This window comes from Microcaecilia unicolor, chromosome 1 (assembly GCF_901765095.1).
Source record: "Microcaecilia unicolor chromosome 1, aMicUni1.1, whole genome shotgun sequence".
Classification (NCBI taxonomy): Eukaryota; Metazoa; Chordata; class Amphibia; order Gymnophiona; family Siphonopidae; genus Microcaecilia; species Microcaecilia unicolor.
This window is the reverse complement of record NC_044031.1, coordinates 575,677,196-575,696,811: the sequence shown is the minus strand read 5'-3', so window position 1 is coordinate 575,696,811 and position 19,616 is coordinate 575,677,196. Positions and strand designations below refer to the sequence as shown.

The window sequence follows — 19,616 nt, the reverse complement described above, 5'->3', positions numbered from 1 at the left end:
AAATACACATAAATCTGCAGTCTTGTGAATTGTATTTAATTAGCAAATTTTATTTTAAGGCTCATATTTCCAGCCGTTGCATTCGACTGATTTTTTTTTCCACTGCCTTGACATGCTCCAGAGCACCACGGCATTCTGGCCATTTCTTTTTCTTAACTTTTAGCTCAAACATTGATTTTGCAAAACACAACTATTAAATGAATATGAATAGTTCTTATTGTCAGATCCTAAAGCCTCAATACACCAGTAAATCTGGTTGGCAGATCACAATTTGCAAGTCCAGGACCTTGTTCAGTGACACTGAAATTAAACTTCTTGATCCATAAAACAAAAACAGAGAAGGAAAGAAGTAGATGACCCTTCCTGAGTCTCAGCCAAAGCACTAAGAAGAATAAGTAAAAAGGGAGAGAAAAAAAAGGATATCCCAAGCAATAAATTAAAAATGCTACGGATGCCTTCTTGCTGAACACCACCAGTATTTCGGTTTCATGCTTAACTTCATCTTCTAGTTATGTGGTATAATTGGCAATAGTCAGAAATAGCACACATGTATATCAATGCATTGGATTTAATCCTAGTTTCCTGATCTAGACATTGAACAAACAAGTAAGGAAAGTATGCAAATACATATAGCTTCAAGAATGCTTTCCAACAAAGATTTATAGAAAGTGATGATGAGTTTCTTGCATTATGTTTTCAGTTCATGTTACATTTTCAGATGTTTCAACATGTTCAATCCAGTGGCATAGCCATGGAGGACCTTGGGAGCCTGGGCCCCTCCCCCCAACTTTGGGCTTAGGCCCCCTCACCAGCAAAGGTAAAATTTTTAACAGGGGAAGGGAGAGAAAGGAATGAACCCCCCCCCCCCCCACACACACACACACACCAAAAAAGGGGCTGTTGGCTACACCCCTGGTTCAATCTTTAGTGGTTACTAATCAGAAAAACTAAAAATCTGTTGGAAAAATTAAATTCAATGTTAATATTTGCCTAGACTGTAAATAAAGGTTCCTCTGGGGACAGAGGTGACTTACTGCCTGCCTGACAGCAAGGATGGACTCAAGAGGGACATCAAAGGAAAAAAAATCCCTACCACTACTCAGAAGTGACCTGCACAGATTTCAGTCAGTGACTGGGAGATCGGATAAACTGAATCTGGAGACAAAGAAACAGAGAAAGACAATGACAGCAGATAACAGTCCATCCATACCAACCGCTGAACTCTACAATTCCTTTCTCTCCCTTAGAGAACTTCAGTGCATGCCTCATGCTTTCTTGAATTCAGATACAGTCCTCATCTCCACCACCTCCACTGGGAGGCTGTTCCACACATCCATCACACTTTCCATAAAGAAATATTTTCTGAAGAGTAGCCTAGTGGTTAGTGCAGTGGACCTTGATCCTGGGGAACTGAGTTCAATTCCCACTGCAGCTCTTTGTGACTCTGGGCAACTCACTTAACCCTCCATTGCCCCTGGTACAAAATAAGTACCTGAATATATGTAAACCACTTTGAATGTAGTTGCAAAAACCTCAGAAAGGCAGTATACCAAGTCCCATTTCCCTTTCCCATCCCCCTTTCACCTTTATCATATACCCCCTCATTCCAAAGCTTTCTTTCAATTGAAAGAGGCCTGCATGCCTCTATCATATCTCTTCTCTACCACCTTTCTTCCAAAAAATACACACTGAGATCTTGAAGTCTGTCTCCATATGCCTTATGAAGAAGGTCATTGATCAATTTAGTAGCCTCCCTCTATTTATATCTCTTTGAAAGTGAAATCTCTAGAATTGTACACAGTAATTCACATGAGGTCTCACCAGAGACATACAGAGGCACTATCACATCCTTTTTCCTGCTGGCCATTCCTGTCTTTATTCACCCAAGCATCCTTCTGGCTTTTGCCATCAGCTTTTCTAGCTGTTTGTATCTGATGATCTTAAGGTGGCCAATCACTCCCAAGTCCTGTTCTTCATTTGTGTACCCCTACACTGTATTGCTTCCTTGGGCTTTTGCAACCCAAATGCATAACCCTCCATTATTAAGAATTATACCTTTGCTGCCAAATTCTAGACCAGAGCTATCGGGGAGCTAAGGGCGGGCAGGTGAGCCGGTGCTGGGGGGTTGGAACTGGAACTCGTCTCGGGGGCTGAAAAAGGGGGCAGGTGAAGGCTGGGGTGAGTCGCTGCGCATGGATAGGAGGGCAGGATAGGGGGCAAAGGAGAATCATTGAACATGGAGGGGAAGGGAGAGAGGAGAAATCACTGGACATGGATGGAAGAAGAGGGCAGGGGAGAGAGGAGAATGGCTGGACATGGATGGGAAAAGAGGGCAGAGGAGAATCGCTGGACGTGGATGGGAAAAGAGGGCAGAGGAGAATCGCTGGACATGGATGGGAGGGGAGGATAGGGGCAGAGGAGAAGATGCGGCAGGAGGAAGGTCAACGGCGGCAGCGGGCAGGAAAGACTGGGGATACTAGACCACCAGGGACACTGCCTTCAGGTATGCGCTGGGAGTGGGACCCTTTGTCTCTGGGGATCAGGGAGGAGGTCTGTAATAAGTAGATGAGGTGGGGTGGGGAGGGGAGGATACTGTAAAAAAAAAAAGTTAAATTTTTTAAAATGCTGCCGTCTTGTGCATAGGGATGTACACAGAGGAAGTATAATAAGGGAATAACTTTTCATAGGTAGACTGGTAATTTGTTATAAATCATAATCAATGTGTCATTTGGAGGGGCTGGTTATAGGGACACCTAACCCTGTTATTGGTGCAGAGATTTTTTTTTTCTCCTGGAAAAGGACTTCTTAAACAGACATCATGTTATGGGAATCAGGTGCTCAACATTCAGAGTTTCTCTCTATTATTTACTTATTTATGGCATTTTATCCCACATGAATTTGATTGGAGCCTTGGAGCATTTAAAAACAAAAAACAATTTTTCCCGTAGAGAGTAATGCAATGCTCCCCCCCAGGCTCTCTCCCCGGGTATAGCTAGCTCTGCAATTTGGGGGAAGGGGAGCAGAGGTAGTCGGGGGGCACAGAGGTGGACTGGAGAGAGAGCCTGTTGTTAAAAATTTACCAACACACCACTGCTCATTAGTGTTTTTAACGCGCGTCAAACGCAAACACGCCTATAGGAATGTATTGGTGCATTAACGTTTAACACGCCTTAACTTTAAAGGTGTGTTAAAAACGCTAATGCACCTTAGTAAACATACCCTTATAAATCCAGTGGAAAGTCACCCCAATGTAAAATTTTTCATGGGATGACCAGCAGTTTGTTGTGGTAGAGAAGTGCTTCCCAATCCCAAATAAAATGTGTGACCCCCTGAAGAACACCATGCAAAATAGAAGGGGTGGGCCACAAACCTCGAGCAGCCAATATTTGGCTACTAAAGGTTTGTGGCCCACCATTACTTTTTTGCATGGTGTTCCCTACGTAGGGCTTCTTTCCCATGTTTCTCCCAGAATATTGACCCCTTGGAGGTGCAGAATAATGATATACCTTTGGAGAGCCCACTTAGGTCGTGACCCCAAAACCAGGTTTTGTGATCCCATTTGGGGTCCCAACCCACATCTTGGGAGCTCTGTGGTAGAAACATGTGTCTGTTCACCAAGAATTGCAACCAGCTTCAGCTTCATCTCCACTTCAAAGTGAACCAGTTCATCACTGTTCTGTTTGGCTGAAGACCAGTAACCAGTTCAACAAACACAGGCAACTTCACTGTTCTTACAGGCTGTGTTCCTTGAACTGCAGAATTTAAATTGAAATGATCCACTGTTGTTTGTGTGATGAGGTTTGCATTAGCAAAATCCTGTTCCAGTTTTTGCTGCTTCATTTGGTTTACTGAGGAATCTTCATTTTCATCTCGCTTCCACAGTTATTTTTTTTTATTTTTAACTGCAAGCATCAGATGTAACTAAGTAAAAGTAGTAAAAATAAAACTGGTGAAATTATTACTTTGGTACAAGGAAAAATAACAAATATTTCCTGTACTTCTTTACAAGTAAAAGTGGACAAAAACGTTTACATAAGAAGTACAGGGACCCTTTTACTAAGCCATGTAGGCGCCTACATGCGCCCAACCTGCGCCAAAATGGAGTTACTGCCCAACTACCGCATGGCTCTTGCGGTAATTTCATTTTTGGTGTGCATCTAATACACACGTCTGAAAAATATTTGTTATTTTCTGGCGCGCGTAGAGGATGCATGTCAAGTGGCATCCGACGCACATAGGTCATTACCGCCCAAATTCTTTACTGCTAGGTCTATGGCTGGCGGTTTGGCCTCAGAGCCAAAATGGACACACTGTAATTTTGATTTTGCTGTACGTCCATTTTCAGGGGAAAAAAGAGACAGCGTTTTACGGGTGCGCTGAAAAATGGTTCTGCGTGCGCCCAAAACCCAAACCTACACTACCACAAGCCTTTGTAAAAGGACCCCACAGTAACTAGTTACATTTTAGTTACTATACAACACTGTTGGCAAGAGGTAGGAAAGAGCATGGACCTCACCTCCCCCCCCCCCCCACCCCCTTCACTGGCTCCCAATCCATCAGAGGATTATTTTTAAACTCTTGATTATGGCTTTTAAATCTCCTAGAGGTGTAAAGCCTAAATATCTTGCTCAGTATATTAAGCAATTGTTTCCTACAAGGGCTCTAAAGTCTCAAAGAGATTTATGTGTGGTGATCCCTGCTGTTAAACAAGCCAGACATTTGGCCATGCAACAACATAATTTTCAAGGATGAGCTCCACTGACTTGGAATTCTTTCCCTCCAGATTTAAGGTCTGACATGAACTATTTGGTTTTTTAAAGAAAAAAAAACCACTGAAGACACGTTTCAAGTTTCAATTTTATTTGATATACCACAAATCAATTTAATGTCTAATAGGGGCAATTTTATAAACTGGCGCCTAAATGTGGCCATGACAAAGAAACGTGCTTAGCGTTAATTTTATAACAGCATTAAGGTGTGCCTGACCCATTATAGAATGGTAATGCAAAGCCGCTTTCTTGTGCTGAAACTTAAGTGCAACAGCTTATGTCAGTCAATGGCAGGGATAAAGCTGACATGCATAAGTGCACTTTGCAATGTTCTTCATGAGAGACTCATGAGAAAATTAAAGAGTCATGGGGTAAGAGGCAATGTTCTGGTCTGGATTAGAAATTGATTATTGGACAGAAAACATGGTTTAACATATTTATAAATTATCTGAAAGTCGGAACAACAGGTGAGGTGAATACATTTGCAGATGACAAGACTAGTCAAAGTTGTTAAAACACATGCGAACTGTGAAAATTTGCAGGGAGACCTTAGGAAATTGGAAGGCTGGGCATCCAAATGGCAGATGAAATTTAATATGGACAAATGCAAAGTGATGCACATTGGGAAGAATAATCTGAATCATAGTTACCTGATGCTAGGATCCACCTTGGGAGTCAACACTCATGAAAAAGATCTAGGTATCATTGTAGACAATATGCTAAAATCTTCTGCCCAATAATGCCTCTGTATTGCTCCATGGTGCGACCTCACCTTGAGTATTGCATACAATTCTGGTTGCCGTATCTCAAAAAAGATATATCGGAATTAGAAAAGGTTCAAAGAAGAGCAACCAAAATGATAAAGGGGATGCCCTTCCATATGAGGAAAGGCTAAAGAGATTAGGGCTCCTCAGTTTGGAAAACAGATGGCTGAGAGGAAATATGATTGAGGTCTACAAAATCCTGAGTGGTGTAGAACGAGTAGAAGTGAATTATTTTTTACTCATTCCAAAAGTACAAACACTAGGGAACACTCAATGAAGTTACATGGAAATACTTTTAAAACAAATAGGAGGAAATATTTTTCACTTAATGAATAGTTAAGTTCTGGAACATATTGCCAGAGGATGTGGTAACAGCAGTTAGCGTATCTTAGTTTAAAAAAGCATTTGGACAAGTTCTTGGAGGAAATGTCCATAGTGTGCTATTGAGACAGACATGGGAGAAGCCACTGCTTGCCCCAGTATTGGAAGTATGGAATGTTGCTACTATTTGGGTTTCTACCAGGTACTTGTGACCTGGATTGGCCACTGTTAGAAGCAGAATACTGGGCTACATGGACCATTGGTCTGACCCAGTATGGCTATTGTTATGTTCTTATGTTCTTATGTATACAGTGTATGCATTGAAGACAGAAGGTCCATGTCACCCCCGTGTTCCGCCCACTGTTACAGCCCTTTTCTCATTACGTGCCAGGCGATAGAAGAGCACACAGCACATGCGCATGTAAATGCCAATCTGTGACATCATTCAGGTGCTTATGTGCACTTATTATACAATTAATGCTAATTAGTGATAATTGCTTGCTAATATCTAATTAACAGCACTGACTAGCTGGTTTACCAATTACGTTATGCACATTGTTATAGAATACGCTTCGGTTTCCTCGTGGATTTTCCGGTGCCACATATTGAATTCAGGGGTTAGTGCTCAACCAGTACTTATGTGCAAATCTTGTAACATCTATGCATGCAAGTCCTAAAATTCCATAATCAGACTGCACAAATAGTGCATAATATTTAGATGCTCACATTATAAAGTGCAGAAACTGACAGTGCTACACTTTAGTAAACATCTCCATCCATATTTTACTGGTATAATGGTAAGAATTGTTTAGTTTTGTACTTGTTTGTATTTTTCATTACATTTTATTTTTATATTGTATTTTACTAATGGTTATAGTAGGTTTTATTTCTAGGTATTTATGGTGTTCGTTGACATTGTTTATTTTATTGATATGCTTCATTTTATTTTTAGCTTTTTGGACATTGTTTATTCTGTTATTTTCTTTGTATTTTCAAATAGTAATCCACTTTTTACTGGCTTGCTAAGTGGAACATAAGTACCAATTTTAATAAAATTAAATTAAAACTGTTCCCATACACTTGTATGGGGGCTGTGTTGCTTTACCTTTTGGAGATACCCCTGCCCAGATACATTCAGGGTACCTTGTGTATTTTCTACCCAAGCGCCAGCTATAGGTAGGATCATTCACAAACATTGGGACGTGTTAGGAGTGCATTCCCCCTCTTAACAATCATCCTAAGATCGCTTTTAAACGTAGTAGAAATATTGGAGAGTTTTTTAAAATCCCAATAACCCTATGGCCAAAGGGGTTCATGCCCTGTGTGGGAAATGCATGCCCTGTATGTAAAGAGAATTTACAGTGCATGCATTTCCCACACGGGGCATGAACCTGGGTAAATAGACTACTGGGAAATTCTCTCTCCCTGTGTGTGTAAAAGTACAGACTTAATGTTCCTTTCAGTTTGTGTGGCTGTCAGTCCCATTGCTTTGCTTTGATTGTGGTCACTCTTTGCTGCCTCCCTCTAAGTTGCTGCTCTAGGCAACCTCCTAGTCTTGCCTAATGGATGGGCCAGCTCTGAAGAGAGGTGTTCCCAGAGGCATTGCAGGTGGGATCAGAAAACATATGTGAAATGGATTTTCAAGTGTGCACATTGTCTATTCCTTGCAAAATCTATACCCATGAATAGGATCTGTAAAAGCAAACTCGCAGCAAAGCAGACAGTTTAAAAATTGTTCCAAAAGGCTTTTAGACATGTCTGCCACACATGCTGTCTGATTTCTCTTAACCTACTTTTAACTGTTCATATTAAGTAGAGGAGTGTGGTAGCCGTGTTAGTCCACTCTTAAGGTTATCAATAGAAGTCAAACAAAATAAAACATGGAAAAGAAAATAAGATGATACCTTTTTTATTGGACATAACTTAATACATTTCTTGATTAGCTTTCGAAGGTTGCCCTTCTTCGTCAGATCGGAAATAAGCAAATGTGCTAGCTGACACACTGTCAGCTAGCACATTTGCTTATTTCCGATCTGACGAAGAAGGGCAACCTTCGAAAGCTAATCAAGAAATGTATTAAGTTATGTCCAATAAAAAAGGTATCATCTTATTTTCTTTTCCATGTTTTATTTTGTTTGACTTCTATTGATAACTGTTCATATTGAATTTGCATTTTGCAGTCAAATATGTTGCAGAGTAGACAGCATTTGAACAAACCCTAGTGGGGTTTGAACAAACCCTTCCTTCCCGCCTCCACCTACCCTCCTCTCTTCCTTCCCGTTCACATTAATTGATTTGATTTGCTTACTTTATTTATTTTTTTGTCTATTAGATTGTAAGCTCTTTGAGCAGGGACTGTCTTTCTTCTATGTTTGTACAGCGCTGCGTATGCCTTGTAGCGCTATAGAAATGCTAAATAGTAGTAGTAGTAGTTCACACTTCTACAGAATGCAATTTTTTGGTCTGTCAGTATTAAAATCTGAAAATCATACTTCATTTATATATGTAAAACTGTAAAAGCCTAACGCTTCACAGAAACAAGCTAGAATTGCTTCCTCTCTACTGCAGTCTCCTGAATACATCCAAGCAATACACATTCATTACTGAAGAGGGATGGACTATCGCTTGAAATGAATGCTGTTTGCAGATAATAGCATGCACTATCGGAGAAATAATGTACACTCCCCTGGATTCTATATATGGCACTGGTCCACATGCAAATTAATTAGCTTACAAGCCAATTAACTGCAATTTATTGATGGCAATAATTGAAGTTTGCCACTGCACTCTATTCTATAATGTCTCATCCCTAAATATCCTAGTGTACAACTCAAAAAGGGGTGCAGCCAGGGGAGTTCCTAAATGTTGTGCACGAGGTTACAGAATAGCCCCATTTCTGTGCCAAAATGCCTGGAGTCGGGTGCCAGCATTTACACCAGGTTTCAGTTGACATAAATAAATACCTGTGCCCAACTTGTGGTGCAGAACTGGGTTCTAAGCGCTATCTATAAATGGCGCTCAACCTGTAACAACGCACTGATTTTTTTCCCGCACCAAAATCTCAGTGCCATTTATAGAATGCCCTTCCTCCCACCATGTGCAAAGAGTGTACATACTCTGGATTTTGCATGCGCAATTTATAGAATATCTATTAATGGTAGTTACACTTGTAACTGCTAATCAGTGCTAATTAGGGTCAATTAACACATTTATAAACAAGAATTGATAGTTAATGCCAATTGACAGCTAATCATTCTGGGGTCCTTTAACTAAGCCGCAGTAAAAAGTGGCCTGCAGTAGTGTGGGTGCATGTTTTTGCCCCGCACTGGGCCAATTTTTACCGCAGCTGGGAAAAAAGGCACTTTTTTTATGTGGGCAGTAAATGGCCGTGTACTAAATTAAAAGTAGTGAGCAGCTATTTACTGCCTGAACCCTTACCACCACCCATTGACCTAGCAGTAAGGGCTCACATGCTACATGCAAGGCACTTATGCCAGAGCTGCCAAGTTACCCATTCCAGGAGGGAGACTGTTTGGCTGGTCCTGGATTTCTGCCAACCTCATCCTGGTGCATTATGGGACCTACAGCACTGATTTCAATGGATAGAATCATGGACTACAAGTCCCACACTGCTTTGGGATGTAAGTTTAAAACCAGGACCGGCCAAAAAGTCTCCCTCCTGGAATGGGTAACTTGGCAGCTCTGTTATGCAGTGAGCGCCAATATGGCTGCACTGCCGATTACCGCCAGGAACACCACCTGTTTTAGAAAATAGAAAAATATTTTCTACTGTGGGAAATACCGTACACCCACTTCAAAAGTGGGTGTGCGTGCTAACTGGGTGGTAGTGTCGAATTGGCATGCACTACACACACAGTAACCCTACCACCGCTTTGTAAAAGGACCCCTATATTAAGTTACACGTGCAACTGACACTAACTTGTGTACATAACTTTGCTCACTACTTTTATAGAATTAGGGTAATATTGCACCCTATTAGGAACAGTCGTTTCACAGCAACAAAAAAAATCACAAAAGTTTCTGGCTGCCCATGGCTGTTACTGACAGTAACTAAGAAGTTTTTAGCACAAATATGTTTATAAAGTGAAAAGTCTACAAGACACAAATGATGGAATCTGAGACCATCTGCCTGCCCTCCAGGCATTATCTAAATTAAGCTGTTCAGCTGCAGAGTTCAGTAGGTGGAGAGAGGAAAGCAAAGATCAGACATGATGAATATTCTACATGAATGAGCAACATTTGTGATTTAGATTCCGATTTACCCTCTAGCAGAGAGAATCCCAAACCTGGCCTATGGACCCCACAACCAGTCGAGTCTTCAGGATATCCACAATGAATACGCATGAGATGAATTCTACCTATTCAGCACAACTTAAGGACCATACATCATTCACTTATATAATTCTCAGGTTCTAAATAAGAGTATTGCATTGAATTCTGGTCGCTGTATCTCAAAAAACATATAGCGGAATTAGAAAAGGTTACTACTACTACTACTTATCATTTCTATAGCGCTACTAGATGTACGCAGCGCTGTACACTTGAACATGAAGAGACAGTCCCTGCCCGACAGAGTTTACAATCTAATTCGAAGAAGAGCGACCAAATTGATAAAGGGGATGGAACTCCTCCCATATGAGGAAAGGCTAAAGAGATTAGGGCTCTTCAGCTTGGAAAAAAGGCGGCTGATATAATTGAGTGGTGTAGAAAGGGTAGAAGTGAATTGCTTTTTCTCTCTTTCAAAAAGTACAAAGACTAGGGGACACTCAATGAAATTACATGGAAATACTTTTAAAACAAATAGGAGGAAATAGTTATTCATTCAAAGAATAGTTAAGCTCTGGAACTTGCTACCAGAGGATGTGGTAACACCAGCTAGCGTATCTGGTTTTTAAAAAGGTTTGGACAAGTTCCTGGAGGAAAAGTCCGTAGTAATTCAAATGGACATGGGAGAAGCCACTGCTTGCCCTGAGATTGGTAGCATGGAATGTTGATACTAATTGGGTTTCTGCCAGGTACTTGTGACCTGGATTAGCCACTGTTGGAAGCGGGATACTGGACTAGATGAACCACTGGTCTGACCCAGAATGGCTATTCTTATGAAGGTCTCAGTGAGGGATAGATGTACCTCTGGGGTACCTGTAAACCTGTCAAGGCAGTTTACTGCATGGAAGAGGGGAACCCGAACCACAGGAGAAACCTGTGCCTACTATGGGAAAAGTCAGCCTTTTCCTCTTGGTGACCACACTGACAGCCAAACTACACTGTGCCCCAGACTAGTGGAGTAGACAGAAATAAAATTGGAGGGGGAGGGGAGAGACAAAGTTTAACATGGGTAGGCACTAGGCACCCCATTTCCTCTTCCCTCCCCTGATCCTCCACCACAATTAAAACTAATCATACCTTAGCTGGCGGGAATCCCCAAGCTCTACCAGCTAAAGAAATGAGGCAAGGGGTGCCAGCAAGAGGTCTTCTGTTGAAGGGAGAGTACCAACACTAGTGAGAAATGGTTGATAGCAAGGGGTAGTCTTATGCTTAGCAGTGTGCTAGCAACGATAGAGGCATTATGAAGTACAATACATAAGTACATAAGTATTGCCAGACTGGGACAGATAAAAGGTCCATCAAGCCCAGTATCCTGTTTCCAACAGGGGCCAATCCAGGTCACAAATCCCTGGCAAGATCCCAGAAAAGCTCAATACATCTTATGATGCTTATCCCAGAAATAAGCAGTGGATTTCCCCAAGTCAATTTAATAACGGTCTATGGACTTTTCCTTTAGGAAGCCATCCAAATCTTTTTTAAACTCTGCTAAGCTAACCGCCTTTACCACAATCTCTGGCAACGAATTCCAGAGTTTAAGTACACGTTGAGTGAAGAAACATTTTCTCCGATTTGTTTTAAATTTACTACATTCAAGCTTCATCGCATGCCCCCTAGTCCTAATATTTTTGGAAAGCATGAACAGACGCTTCACATCTACCCGTTCAACTCCACTCATTATTTTATAGACTTCTATCATATCTCCCCTCAGCCGCCTTTTCTCCACGCTGAAGAGCCCCTAGCTGCTTTAGCCTTTCCTCATAGGGAAGTCGTCCCATCCCCTTTTTCATTTTCGTCGCCCTTCTCTGCACCTTTTCTAATTCCACTATATCTTTTTTGAGATGCGGCGACCAGAATTGAACACAATATTTGAGGTGTGGTCGCACCATGGAGTGATACAAAGGCATTATAACATCCTCATTTTTGTTTTCCATTCCTTTCCTAATAATACCTAACATTCTATTTGCTTTCTTAGCCGCAGCAGCAGCACACTGAGCAGAAGGTTTCAACGTATCATCAACGACGACACCTAGATCCCTTTCTTGGTCTGTGACTCCTAGCATGGAACCTTGCATTATGTAGCTATAATTCGGGTTCCTCTTTCCCACATGCATCACTTTGCACTTGCTCACATTAAACGTCATCTGCCATTTAGACGCCCAGTCTCCCAGTCTCGTAAGGCCCTCTTGTCATTTTTTCACAATCCTCTTACGATTGAGCAACTTTGAATAACTTTGTATCGCCAACAAATTTATTTACCTCACTAGTTACTCCCATCTCTAAATCATTTATAAATATGTTAAAAACAGTGGTCCTAGCACAGACCCCTGAGGAACTCCACTATCTACCCTTCTCCATTGAGAATACTGACCATTTAACCCTACTCTCTGTTTTCTATCCTTTAACCAGTAGCAAGACAATGTCCCCTCCCCCATACATACACACATTACATATATTCCTCACATCACCCCCTCAATGTTAAGTGGTGAGGGTTAGCATGTCAGTTCCTTCACATCACCCTACTATACAGAGACTGTCCAAAGCCTGAGGAAAAAAGAGGTGTCGCTCATGTTTTTATGAGAAAACATTGAGAAAAGTACATTACCCAGCTTCCAGATAGAATAGCAAAGGAGAAAAACAACAGCCCAAAAAGCTGAAAAGAAACAGCCTGAGAAGTTGTTTTTCCTCTAATTCTTTGATATTTTAAAGTTGTATTTTTTGGTACATAAGAGTTAGTTGAGGTGTGGGTGAACCAATTAAGTGGGGTCACATTCCTGGAAGCAAAATAGTAACTGATTAACTACATCATATGGAACAGATTGTTCAAGTGTGCTTAAGGTTCAGTTCACAGATATTAAAAAAAAAAAAAGGAAAAAATGAGAAGTTAAGGCAACCGTCAAAGAACTGATTATTGCAACTTCAGGGTGAAAATCTTTACACACAAAAGAGTCCATGTGGAAGACTGGGAGGGAGAGAATATTCCAGCAAGCCAGGTTCAGATAGTAGTACGGTAGAATAGTGACTTTTATTGTTAAAGATTCAGCAATATTAAATGTTACAATGAAGCAAACAACTTTTTTGTGACAAACATGTATGAGGTATAATTGAGCAACTACCCTCTCCTATGTCAGCTAACAGGTGGTAAAAAGGTGCTTCCTTTGATTTTTCCCCTCTCCTTTGCTCCCTCTCTATCATTCCTCCCAACACCAACACATAAATTAAAACTTGTAGTACTTTAGGGGCTTCTACCTCCCTCTAAATACCACTTAGCAAAGGGGTAGGGGGACAGACCGCCCCGGGTGCTGTCATAGCAGGGGCACCAGCAACGCTGACTTTGGCCACACATTGCTGCTTCCAGTCCCACTCCCCAAGCCCCCCCCCCCCCAAAAAAACAGAAAACCGGCAGGTTTTAATGACCACAACTGTTGCTGCAGTGTGCATCCGGCCACTCAGGGACCTGCAGTGTGGGACCTTCCAGCCACATGCACATCAGAGCTGCCAAGTCACCCCTTCCAGGAGGGAGACTGTTTGGCCAGTGCTGGATTTCTGCCATCATCATCCTGGTGCATTGTGGGACCTCCAGCACTGATTTCAATGGATAGCATCAAGGACTACAACTACTACACTGCTTTGGGATGTATGTTTAAAAACCAGGACCAGCCAAAAGGTCTCCCACCTGGAATGGGTAACTTGGAAAATGCCCACTTCCTGCTTCTGTGAAAGGCCGGACGCTTCACAGTTGTCAGTGCGCAGCTGGGAGGTCCTGCTGTCTTCTGATGATGGTCATCGCTGCTGCATCTATGATCCAGTGGCAGCAGTGGATGAGGGGCTGGTGAGGCTGTTGGGAGCTGCTGCAGGGGACAGGATAATTTGGAGGAGAGGTAGAGGGGGTGCATCAGTGGGAATTTGGGAAAGAAAGACTGAGATGAAAGATGCTAGGGCAATCAGGGAGGGGGGAAATAAGGCACAGAGGAAGACAGGGAAATAAAGAGGAGATACTGGATGGTGGAGGGGGAGGCGGATATAGAGAAGGAATAATGGACCTGAGGGAAGAGAAGAATGTGGTGGGGGTGGGGGGCAGATTATGGACACAGGGAGGAACAGGACACAGAGAGGGCATGCTGCTGGACATGAAAAAAGGAATGGTGGAAAATTCTGTATACAGGGGGAAATACTGCACACCGAGGAGGATGCTGGATAAGGGAAGGAATAGGAGAGGTTCTGGTCACAGGGAGGAACAGGACACAGAGGAGAGAGATGCTGAGCGTGAGGAAAGGAATAGGGAAGATTCCAGACATGCTATATGGGAAGGACAAGAGCAGGATCATAAAGTTTTCTCCTTATGCCTTAATGAGCAACACCAGCACTTGAAACATTTTGCCATTCAGTGGCCAAAGTTTCTTCTTTAGGCCTTAGTCAGGATTGTAGCATACTAGCATATGGAAAATAATCTGTATGAATAAAAAGAAACTCGTTTGCCTTTGTTTTCTGCTGTTCCGGGTATATTGCACAGTTTTCCTTTCAACGGTTTACATTCTCTGTGGTTAGCATCCATTCTCATCTAGGTACCTGAATTTTCCAGCGCTCTCAGCTCACTCCCAGCATAGCCGCACCCATGGAGTACCTGGTCCAGCTCAGCATTCACCAGCTTGCTGGGGTAATGCCTTGCTAAGCACCTTGCATGAGTTGGGCTCTCATGGCCTCCTGACCACCCTGTTCCAGAGAAGACAACTGCAGGATCTCTTCCTGTCTGAAAGCAGCAATGACAGCCAGTCACTGTCCGAGCTGGTGCACTGCGGCTTCAATCCCACAACTGACTCCTTAAACGAGGGCCACTTGGCGGCTATACTGGCACTGCTGTGCTTTCAGTGCACAGGCCACTATGGTATCATGCTCATTGGTGAGGACACTGTGCAGTCGTGCACAAGAATGTGACCTCTCTCCTTTGAGCAACTAGACACTTACACTTCTCCAGTTATAGTACATAAGTACATAAGTGTTGCCTTACTGGGACAAACTGAAAGTCCAAGATATGAAAAACTAAAAAAGAAAACAAAAAATTCTCATTTATATTTTGCTCAAGGCCTCAACATGTAAATTAGGGAACTAAGTAAAACTTCATAAGAAGGAAAGCGCCAAGAATTTACAATTAAAAAATGGCTGATCTAGCAGTTCAAACCAAGAATTAGCATTCAAAATTAAATACACAGGTATTGTTAATCTGACTCCCCCCCTCTCCCACTTTCAAGTTTCCACCCTAGGTCTAACAATCAGAATGATTCAAAAGTCATGTCCACAGATTTACTTTCTATAAACAGAACCAACTAAGCAGGACCATATAAAATGAATTATCTCCTCTGGATTTTCATTAATCATTTATAGGGAAAAGTCTGGGAAGACTCACTTTATAATCAAGTACAAGATCATCTCTGTAGAGGAAAAATTCTTTGAGTCCAATTTTTCCCCATTTCTAAAGCAAGAAACCCATTAGTGTAGATCCTTCCACACCTTCATTCTGTAATTTTTACAGGATTTGTATAAGACCAAAATTGCCCAAGAAAACTTCCCTTTGCCTGCCTCACCTTCTACTACTACTACTACTATTTACTACTATTTAGCATTTCTATAGTGCTACAAGGCGTACACAGCGCTGCACAAACATAGAAGAAAGACAGTCCCTGCTCAAAGAGCTTACAATCTAATAGACAATCTAGCGAACTTTCCTTGTGCTTAGGAGGAGGGACATAATAGACATTTGCAATAGTTTCTGTAGGCTCCTCTGAAAATGTAAAGGTCTCTCTAAACACATCCACAGGTGGTATTCTCTCTCCACAAGTAAAGTTCTCAAGGCACAAATTTGTCTTCCTAGTGGTGTTTTTCTAAAATTTCAATCTACCTGAGTCAAAGATTTATCTTCAATATGCACAATGTTTTGGTCTTGCAGCAAGAAACCTCCCCATTAAGTCCTCTCCTCAAGTAACACAATCATATATTAAGTCTTCATGGACCGTAACATGGGAATTAATTGCCTTAGCAATAGAGTCAAAGTTATTCCTACCACTTATAATGTGAGTCTCCATCCTAGAAACGGCCTGCCAAATATCCCACATCATGATCTCTTGCAGAGTTGCTAATGGGCCCAGCTTTCCAGCGGGAGATTTAGGGCATGACCCCCAGCCCGCCAATAGTTCTGCCAAGCCCCACCCATAGTTCTACCCAGCCCCACCTACAGCTCTGCTCTTGACACTTTGCTGATATGGCCCGCATCACCAGCAACAGCTTCCCTTTCCAGTGGCACCTCCCCTTACTCCCCCAGTGGTCACCAACTCCCTCCCACCCAAAAAAAAAAGTACAATTTTTTTTGCCAGCCTCTATGCCAGCCTCAAATGTCATACCCAGCTCCATCACAGCACTAAGCAGGTCCCTGGAGCAATCTTTAGTGGGTACTGCAGTGCACTTCAGGCAGGCGGACCCAGGCCCATCCCCCCCTACCAATGGCGGCCATCTCTAACGCCGGCAATCTCTAAGGGCGGCCCAAATGTTGAGATTTGGCCGGCCCCGACCATATTATCAAAACGAAAGATGGCCGGCCATCTTGTTTCGATAATACAGTCAGGTACGCCGCTTAACGGGGCCTTTATTACAGATGGACACCCTTATAGATGGGTGCCCCCGTTCGATTATGCCCTTCCATGTGTTAGCCAGCTCCAGAAACCCAGAAATTCAATGCCAGTGCCCAGGTTTAATGCCAGTGGCGGTCAGCAACACATTGGTCAGCTGAATATTGGGCACATAGATGCCAACTCAAGCTAATATTCGATAACAGAATCTTGGTGCTCAGATTCCGTTACAGAATTAGCACTCATCTTGCTGCATCTAGGCATCTAATTTGTAGCGCCCAGTTATACAATTTACCCCACAAGGTATAAATATTTACTTTCACGTAACCAAAGGCAGAGCCTAGCATTGACCAACAGGACTGTCAAAATTTACTGGCATAAACAATCAGAGTAAGACAAATCTGATTTAGGCAGAAAAGCAGGTAACATACTTCGATCAGCAATAAGTGTGTGGACAAGAAATCAGTAAGCACGCTGTACATGATCCTGTCAGAGCTGTCATCAGAATACCAAGAAAAAATATGTTAAAAGATCTGACCTTCTGCAAGCGGATTTCTCCCATATCCTAGGTCACTGAATTTGGTTATACTTGATGAGGTCCCATTCTTTCTGGGTGTTGTTTCCTTAACTAGAAAAAATAAGGATGAATAGTCAGAATGTTGTTAGTGGCTCACTCAAGGTGAAGATTCTCAGGCTACCTTTAGAATATAGAAGATGAGGGAAGGAATTTGGCATTTAGTTTAGGTCTTTTCAATAGGGGCTCAAGTTAATGCAAGGATTTCCCTGTCCCTGCAAGGTTTGTAATCTAAACTTGCACCTCAGGTATTGGAGGGTTAAGTGACTTGCCCTAGATCACAAGGCCAGGAATGTCCTCCACGGTAGAAATAGAACATTATTTTCTACCATGGGAAACAGTGCATGCCAACTTTGAAAATACTGCAGGACACCCACGCTACCTCTGCAGTAAGGTCAATTTGGCACACGCCACATTGCTGCAAGACGCCTGATTACAGCAGGAGCAACTCATGAGCCCTTACCGCCGAGTAAATAAGTGGCATTAAGGGCTCAGGTAGTAAATAGCCACACGCTACTTTCCATAAGTACACAAGTAAATAAGTATTGCCATACTGGGAAAGACCAATGGTCCATCGAGCCCAGCATCCTGTTTCCAACAGTGGCCAATCCAGGTCACAGATACCCGGCAAGATCCCAAAAATGTACAAAACATTTTATACTGCGTATCCCAGAAATAGTGGATTTTCACCAAGTAAATTTAATAACAGTCTATGGACTTTTCCTTTAGGAAGCCGGCCAAACCTTTTTTAAACTCCGCTAAACTAACCGCCTTTACAACATTCTCTGGCAACGAATTCCAGAGTTTAGTTATACGTTGAGTGAAGAAACATTTTCTCCGATTTGTTTTAAATTTACTACATTGTAGCTTCATCACATGCCCCCTAGTCCTAGTGTTTTTGGAAAGTGTGAACAGACGCTTCACATCTACCCGTTCAACTCCACTCATTTTAGCGCACAGCAATTTACTGTCCCATTTTAAAAAAAGGCCCTTTTCCCAGCGGTAAACACTGGCCCAGAGTGTGCCAATTTCACACGCTAACACTAGCGCACAGACCACTTTTTACCACAGCTTAGTAAAAGAACCCCTTAGTTTGAAGCTCTCTGGGCTACTACTGAAAGAGGTGTGAACAAAACCCTCTATTTCCTTCCCCAGTTTTAAAAGAACTTCAGTTGTTGCAAAGGCGCATAATCATGAAACAACAACAAAAGATAATCGAGCACAAATCATGAAGCACATAAAGCGTCAAGGCCAAGACTTTAATCCTACATCCCGGGTATGGGATTTCCTCTGCTTGCTTGTGTACTGTCTTCAGCTTCCTTTCCTCAGTTGCACCTTATTGATATCTCCTTCACCTCTCCCCTCTAGGCGAACACCTTCAGCATCTTTCTTTCCCTATGACAGAAACCGAAACTCTTTTTGTCCTTCAACTTTGCTGGTAGCTGGGTCCCTCAGGCTGAGAGTCTCCTCAGTATTTCTCTCCTTTTACTCCCTCTTCTTTGGACAGGAGGGGTGGAATAACTCCTCCTTTCCAGTGCTAACAGAAATCTACTAGAGAAGGCTTTTCTCTCTAGTCGGTGGTTTTGGCTCTTACTCTAACTTGACTTTCACCCTAATTTTATGCACTGAACAGTGTTGCCACCCAAGATTTTAGGAAAAACACAGCCCACTGCCTAAAAATCGGTGGGGAAAAAACTCAGAAATTTTTAAACTTATAACACGATGGTACTCATACTGCACAACTCTGCGGCCCTGAAAATGTTACAGCTTTTATTTTTGTTACATTTGTACCCCACACTTTCCCACTCATGGCAGGCTCAATGCAGCAATGGAGGGTTAAGTGACTTGCCCAGAGTCACAAGGAGCTGCCTGTGCCAGGAATTGAACTCAGTTCCTTAGTTTCCTAGAACCCAAGTCCACCACCCTAACCACTAGGCCACTCCTCCACAAACAGGAATTTGATATGTTAATAAACTTTTAAAATATTGTTAATGAGAAAACATTTTTTAATATAGCTGAATTGTAATCTCTCTATATAATAATTGGTCAATCTGCGTCCCTGGATGGCTGGCTGGCTGTGTTCATAACAGTATGCTAATGAGCTTATGTCAGCTCGCCTCCAGCGTTCCCTTCCCTCTGTGTCCCGCCCTTGTGGAAAGACGAAATGACGTCAGAGGAGGGTGGGACACTGAGAGGGAAGGCAAGGGAAGGCTGGAGGCGACAC

General features: G+C 42.4%; 1 protein-coding gene across 2 annotated transcripts in view; it reads right to left on the bottom strand.

Annotated features, from left to right (window-relative positions):
• COL14A1 (collagen type XIV alpha 1 chain) overlaps positions 1-19,616 on the bottom strand; it is a 417,802-nt gene that overhangs the window by 313,815 nt on the left and 84,371 nt on the right. For both annotated transcript variants that reach the window (XM_030218565.1, XM_030218573.1), the window contains exon 5: positions 17,357-17,446. In XM_030218565.1, the coding sequence (XP_030074425.1) occupies positions 17,357-17,446 (90 nt within the window). The remainder of the gene's footprint in view (positions 1-17,356; positions 17,447-19,616) is intronic.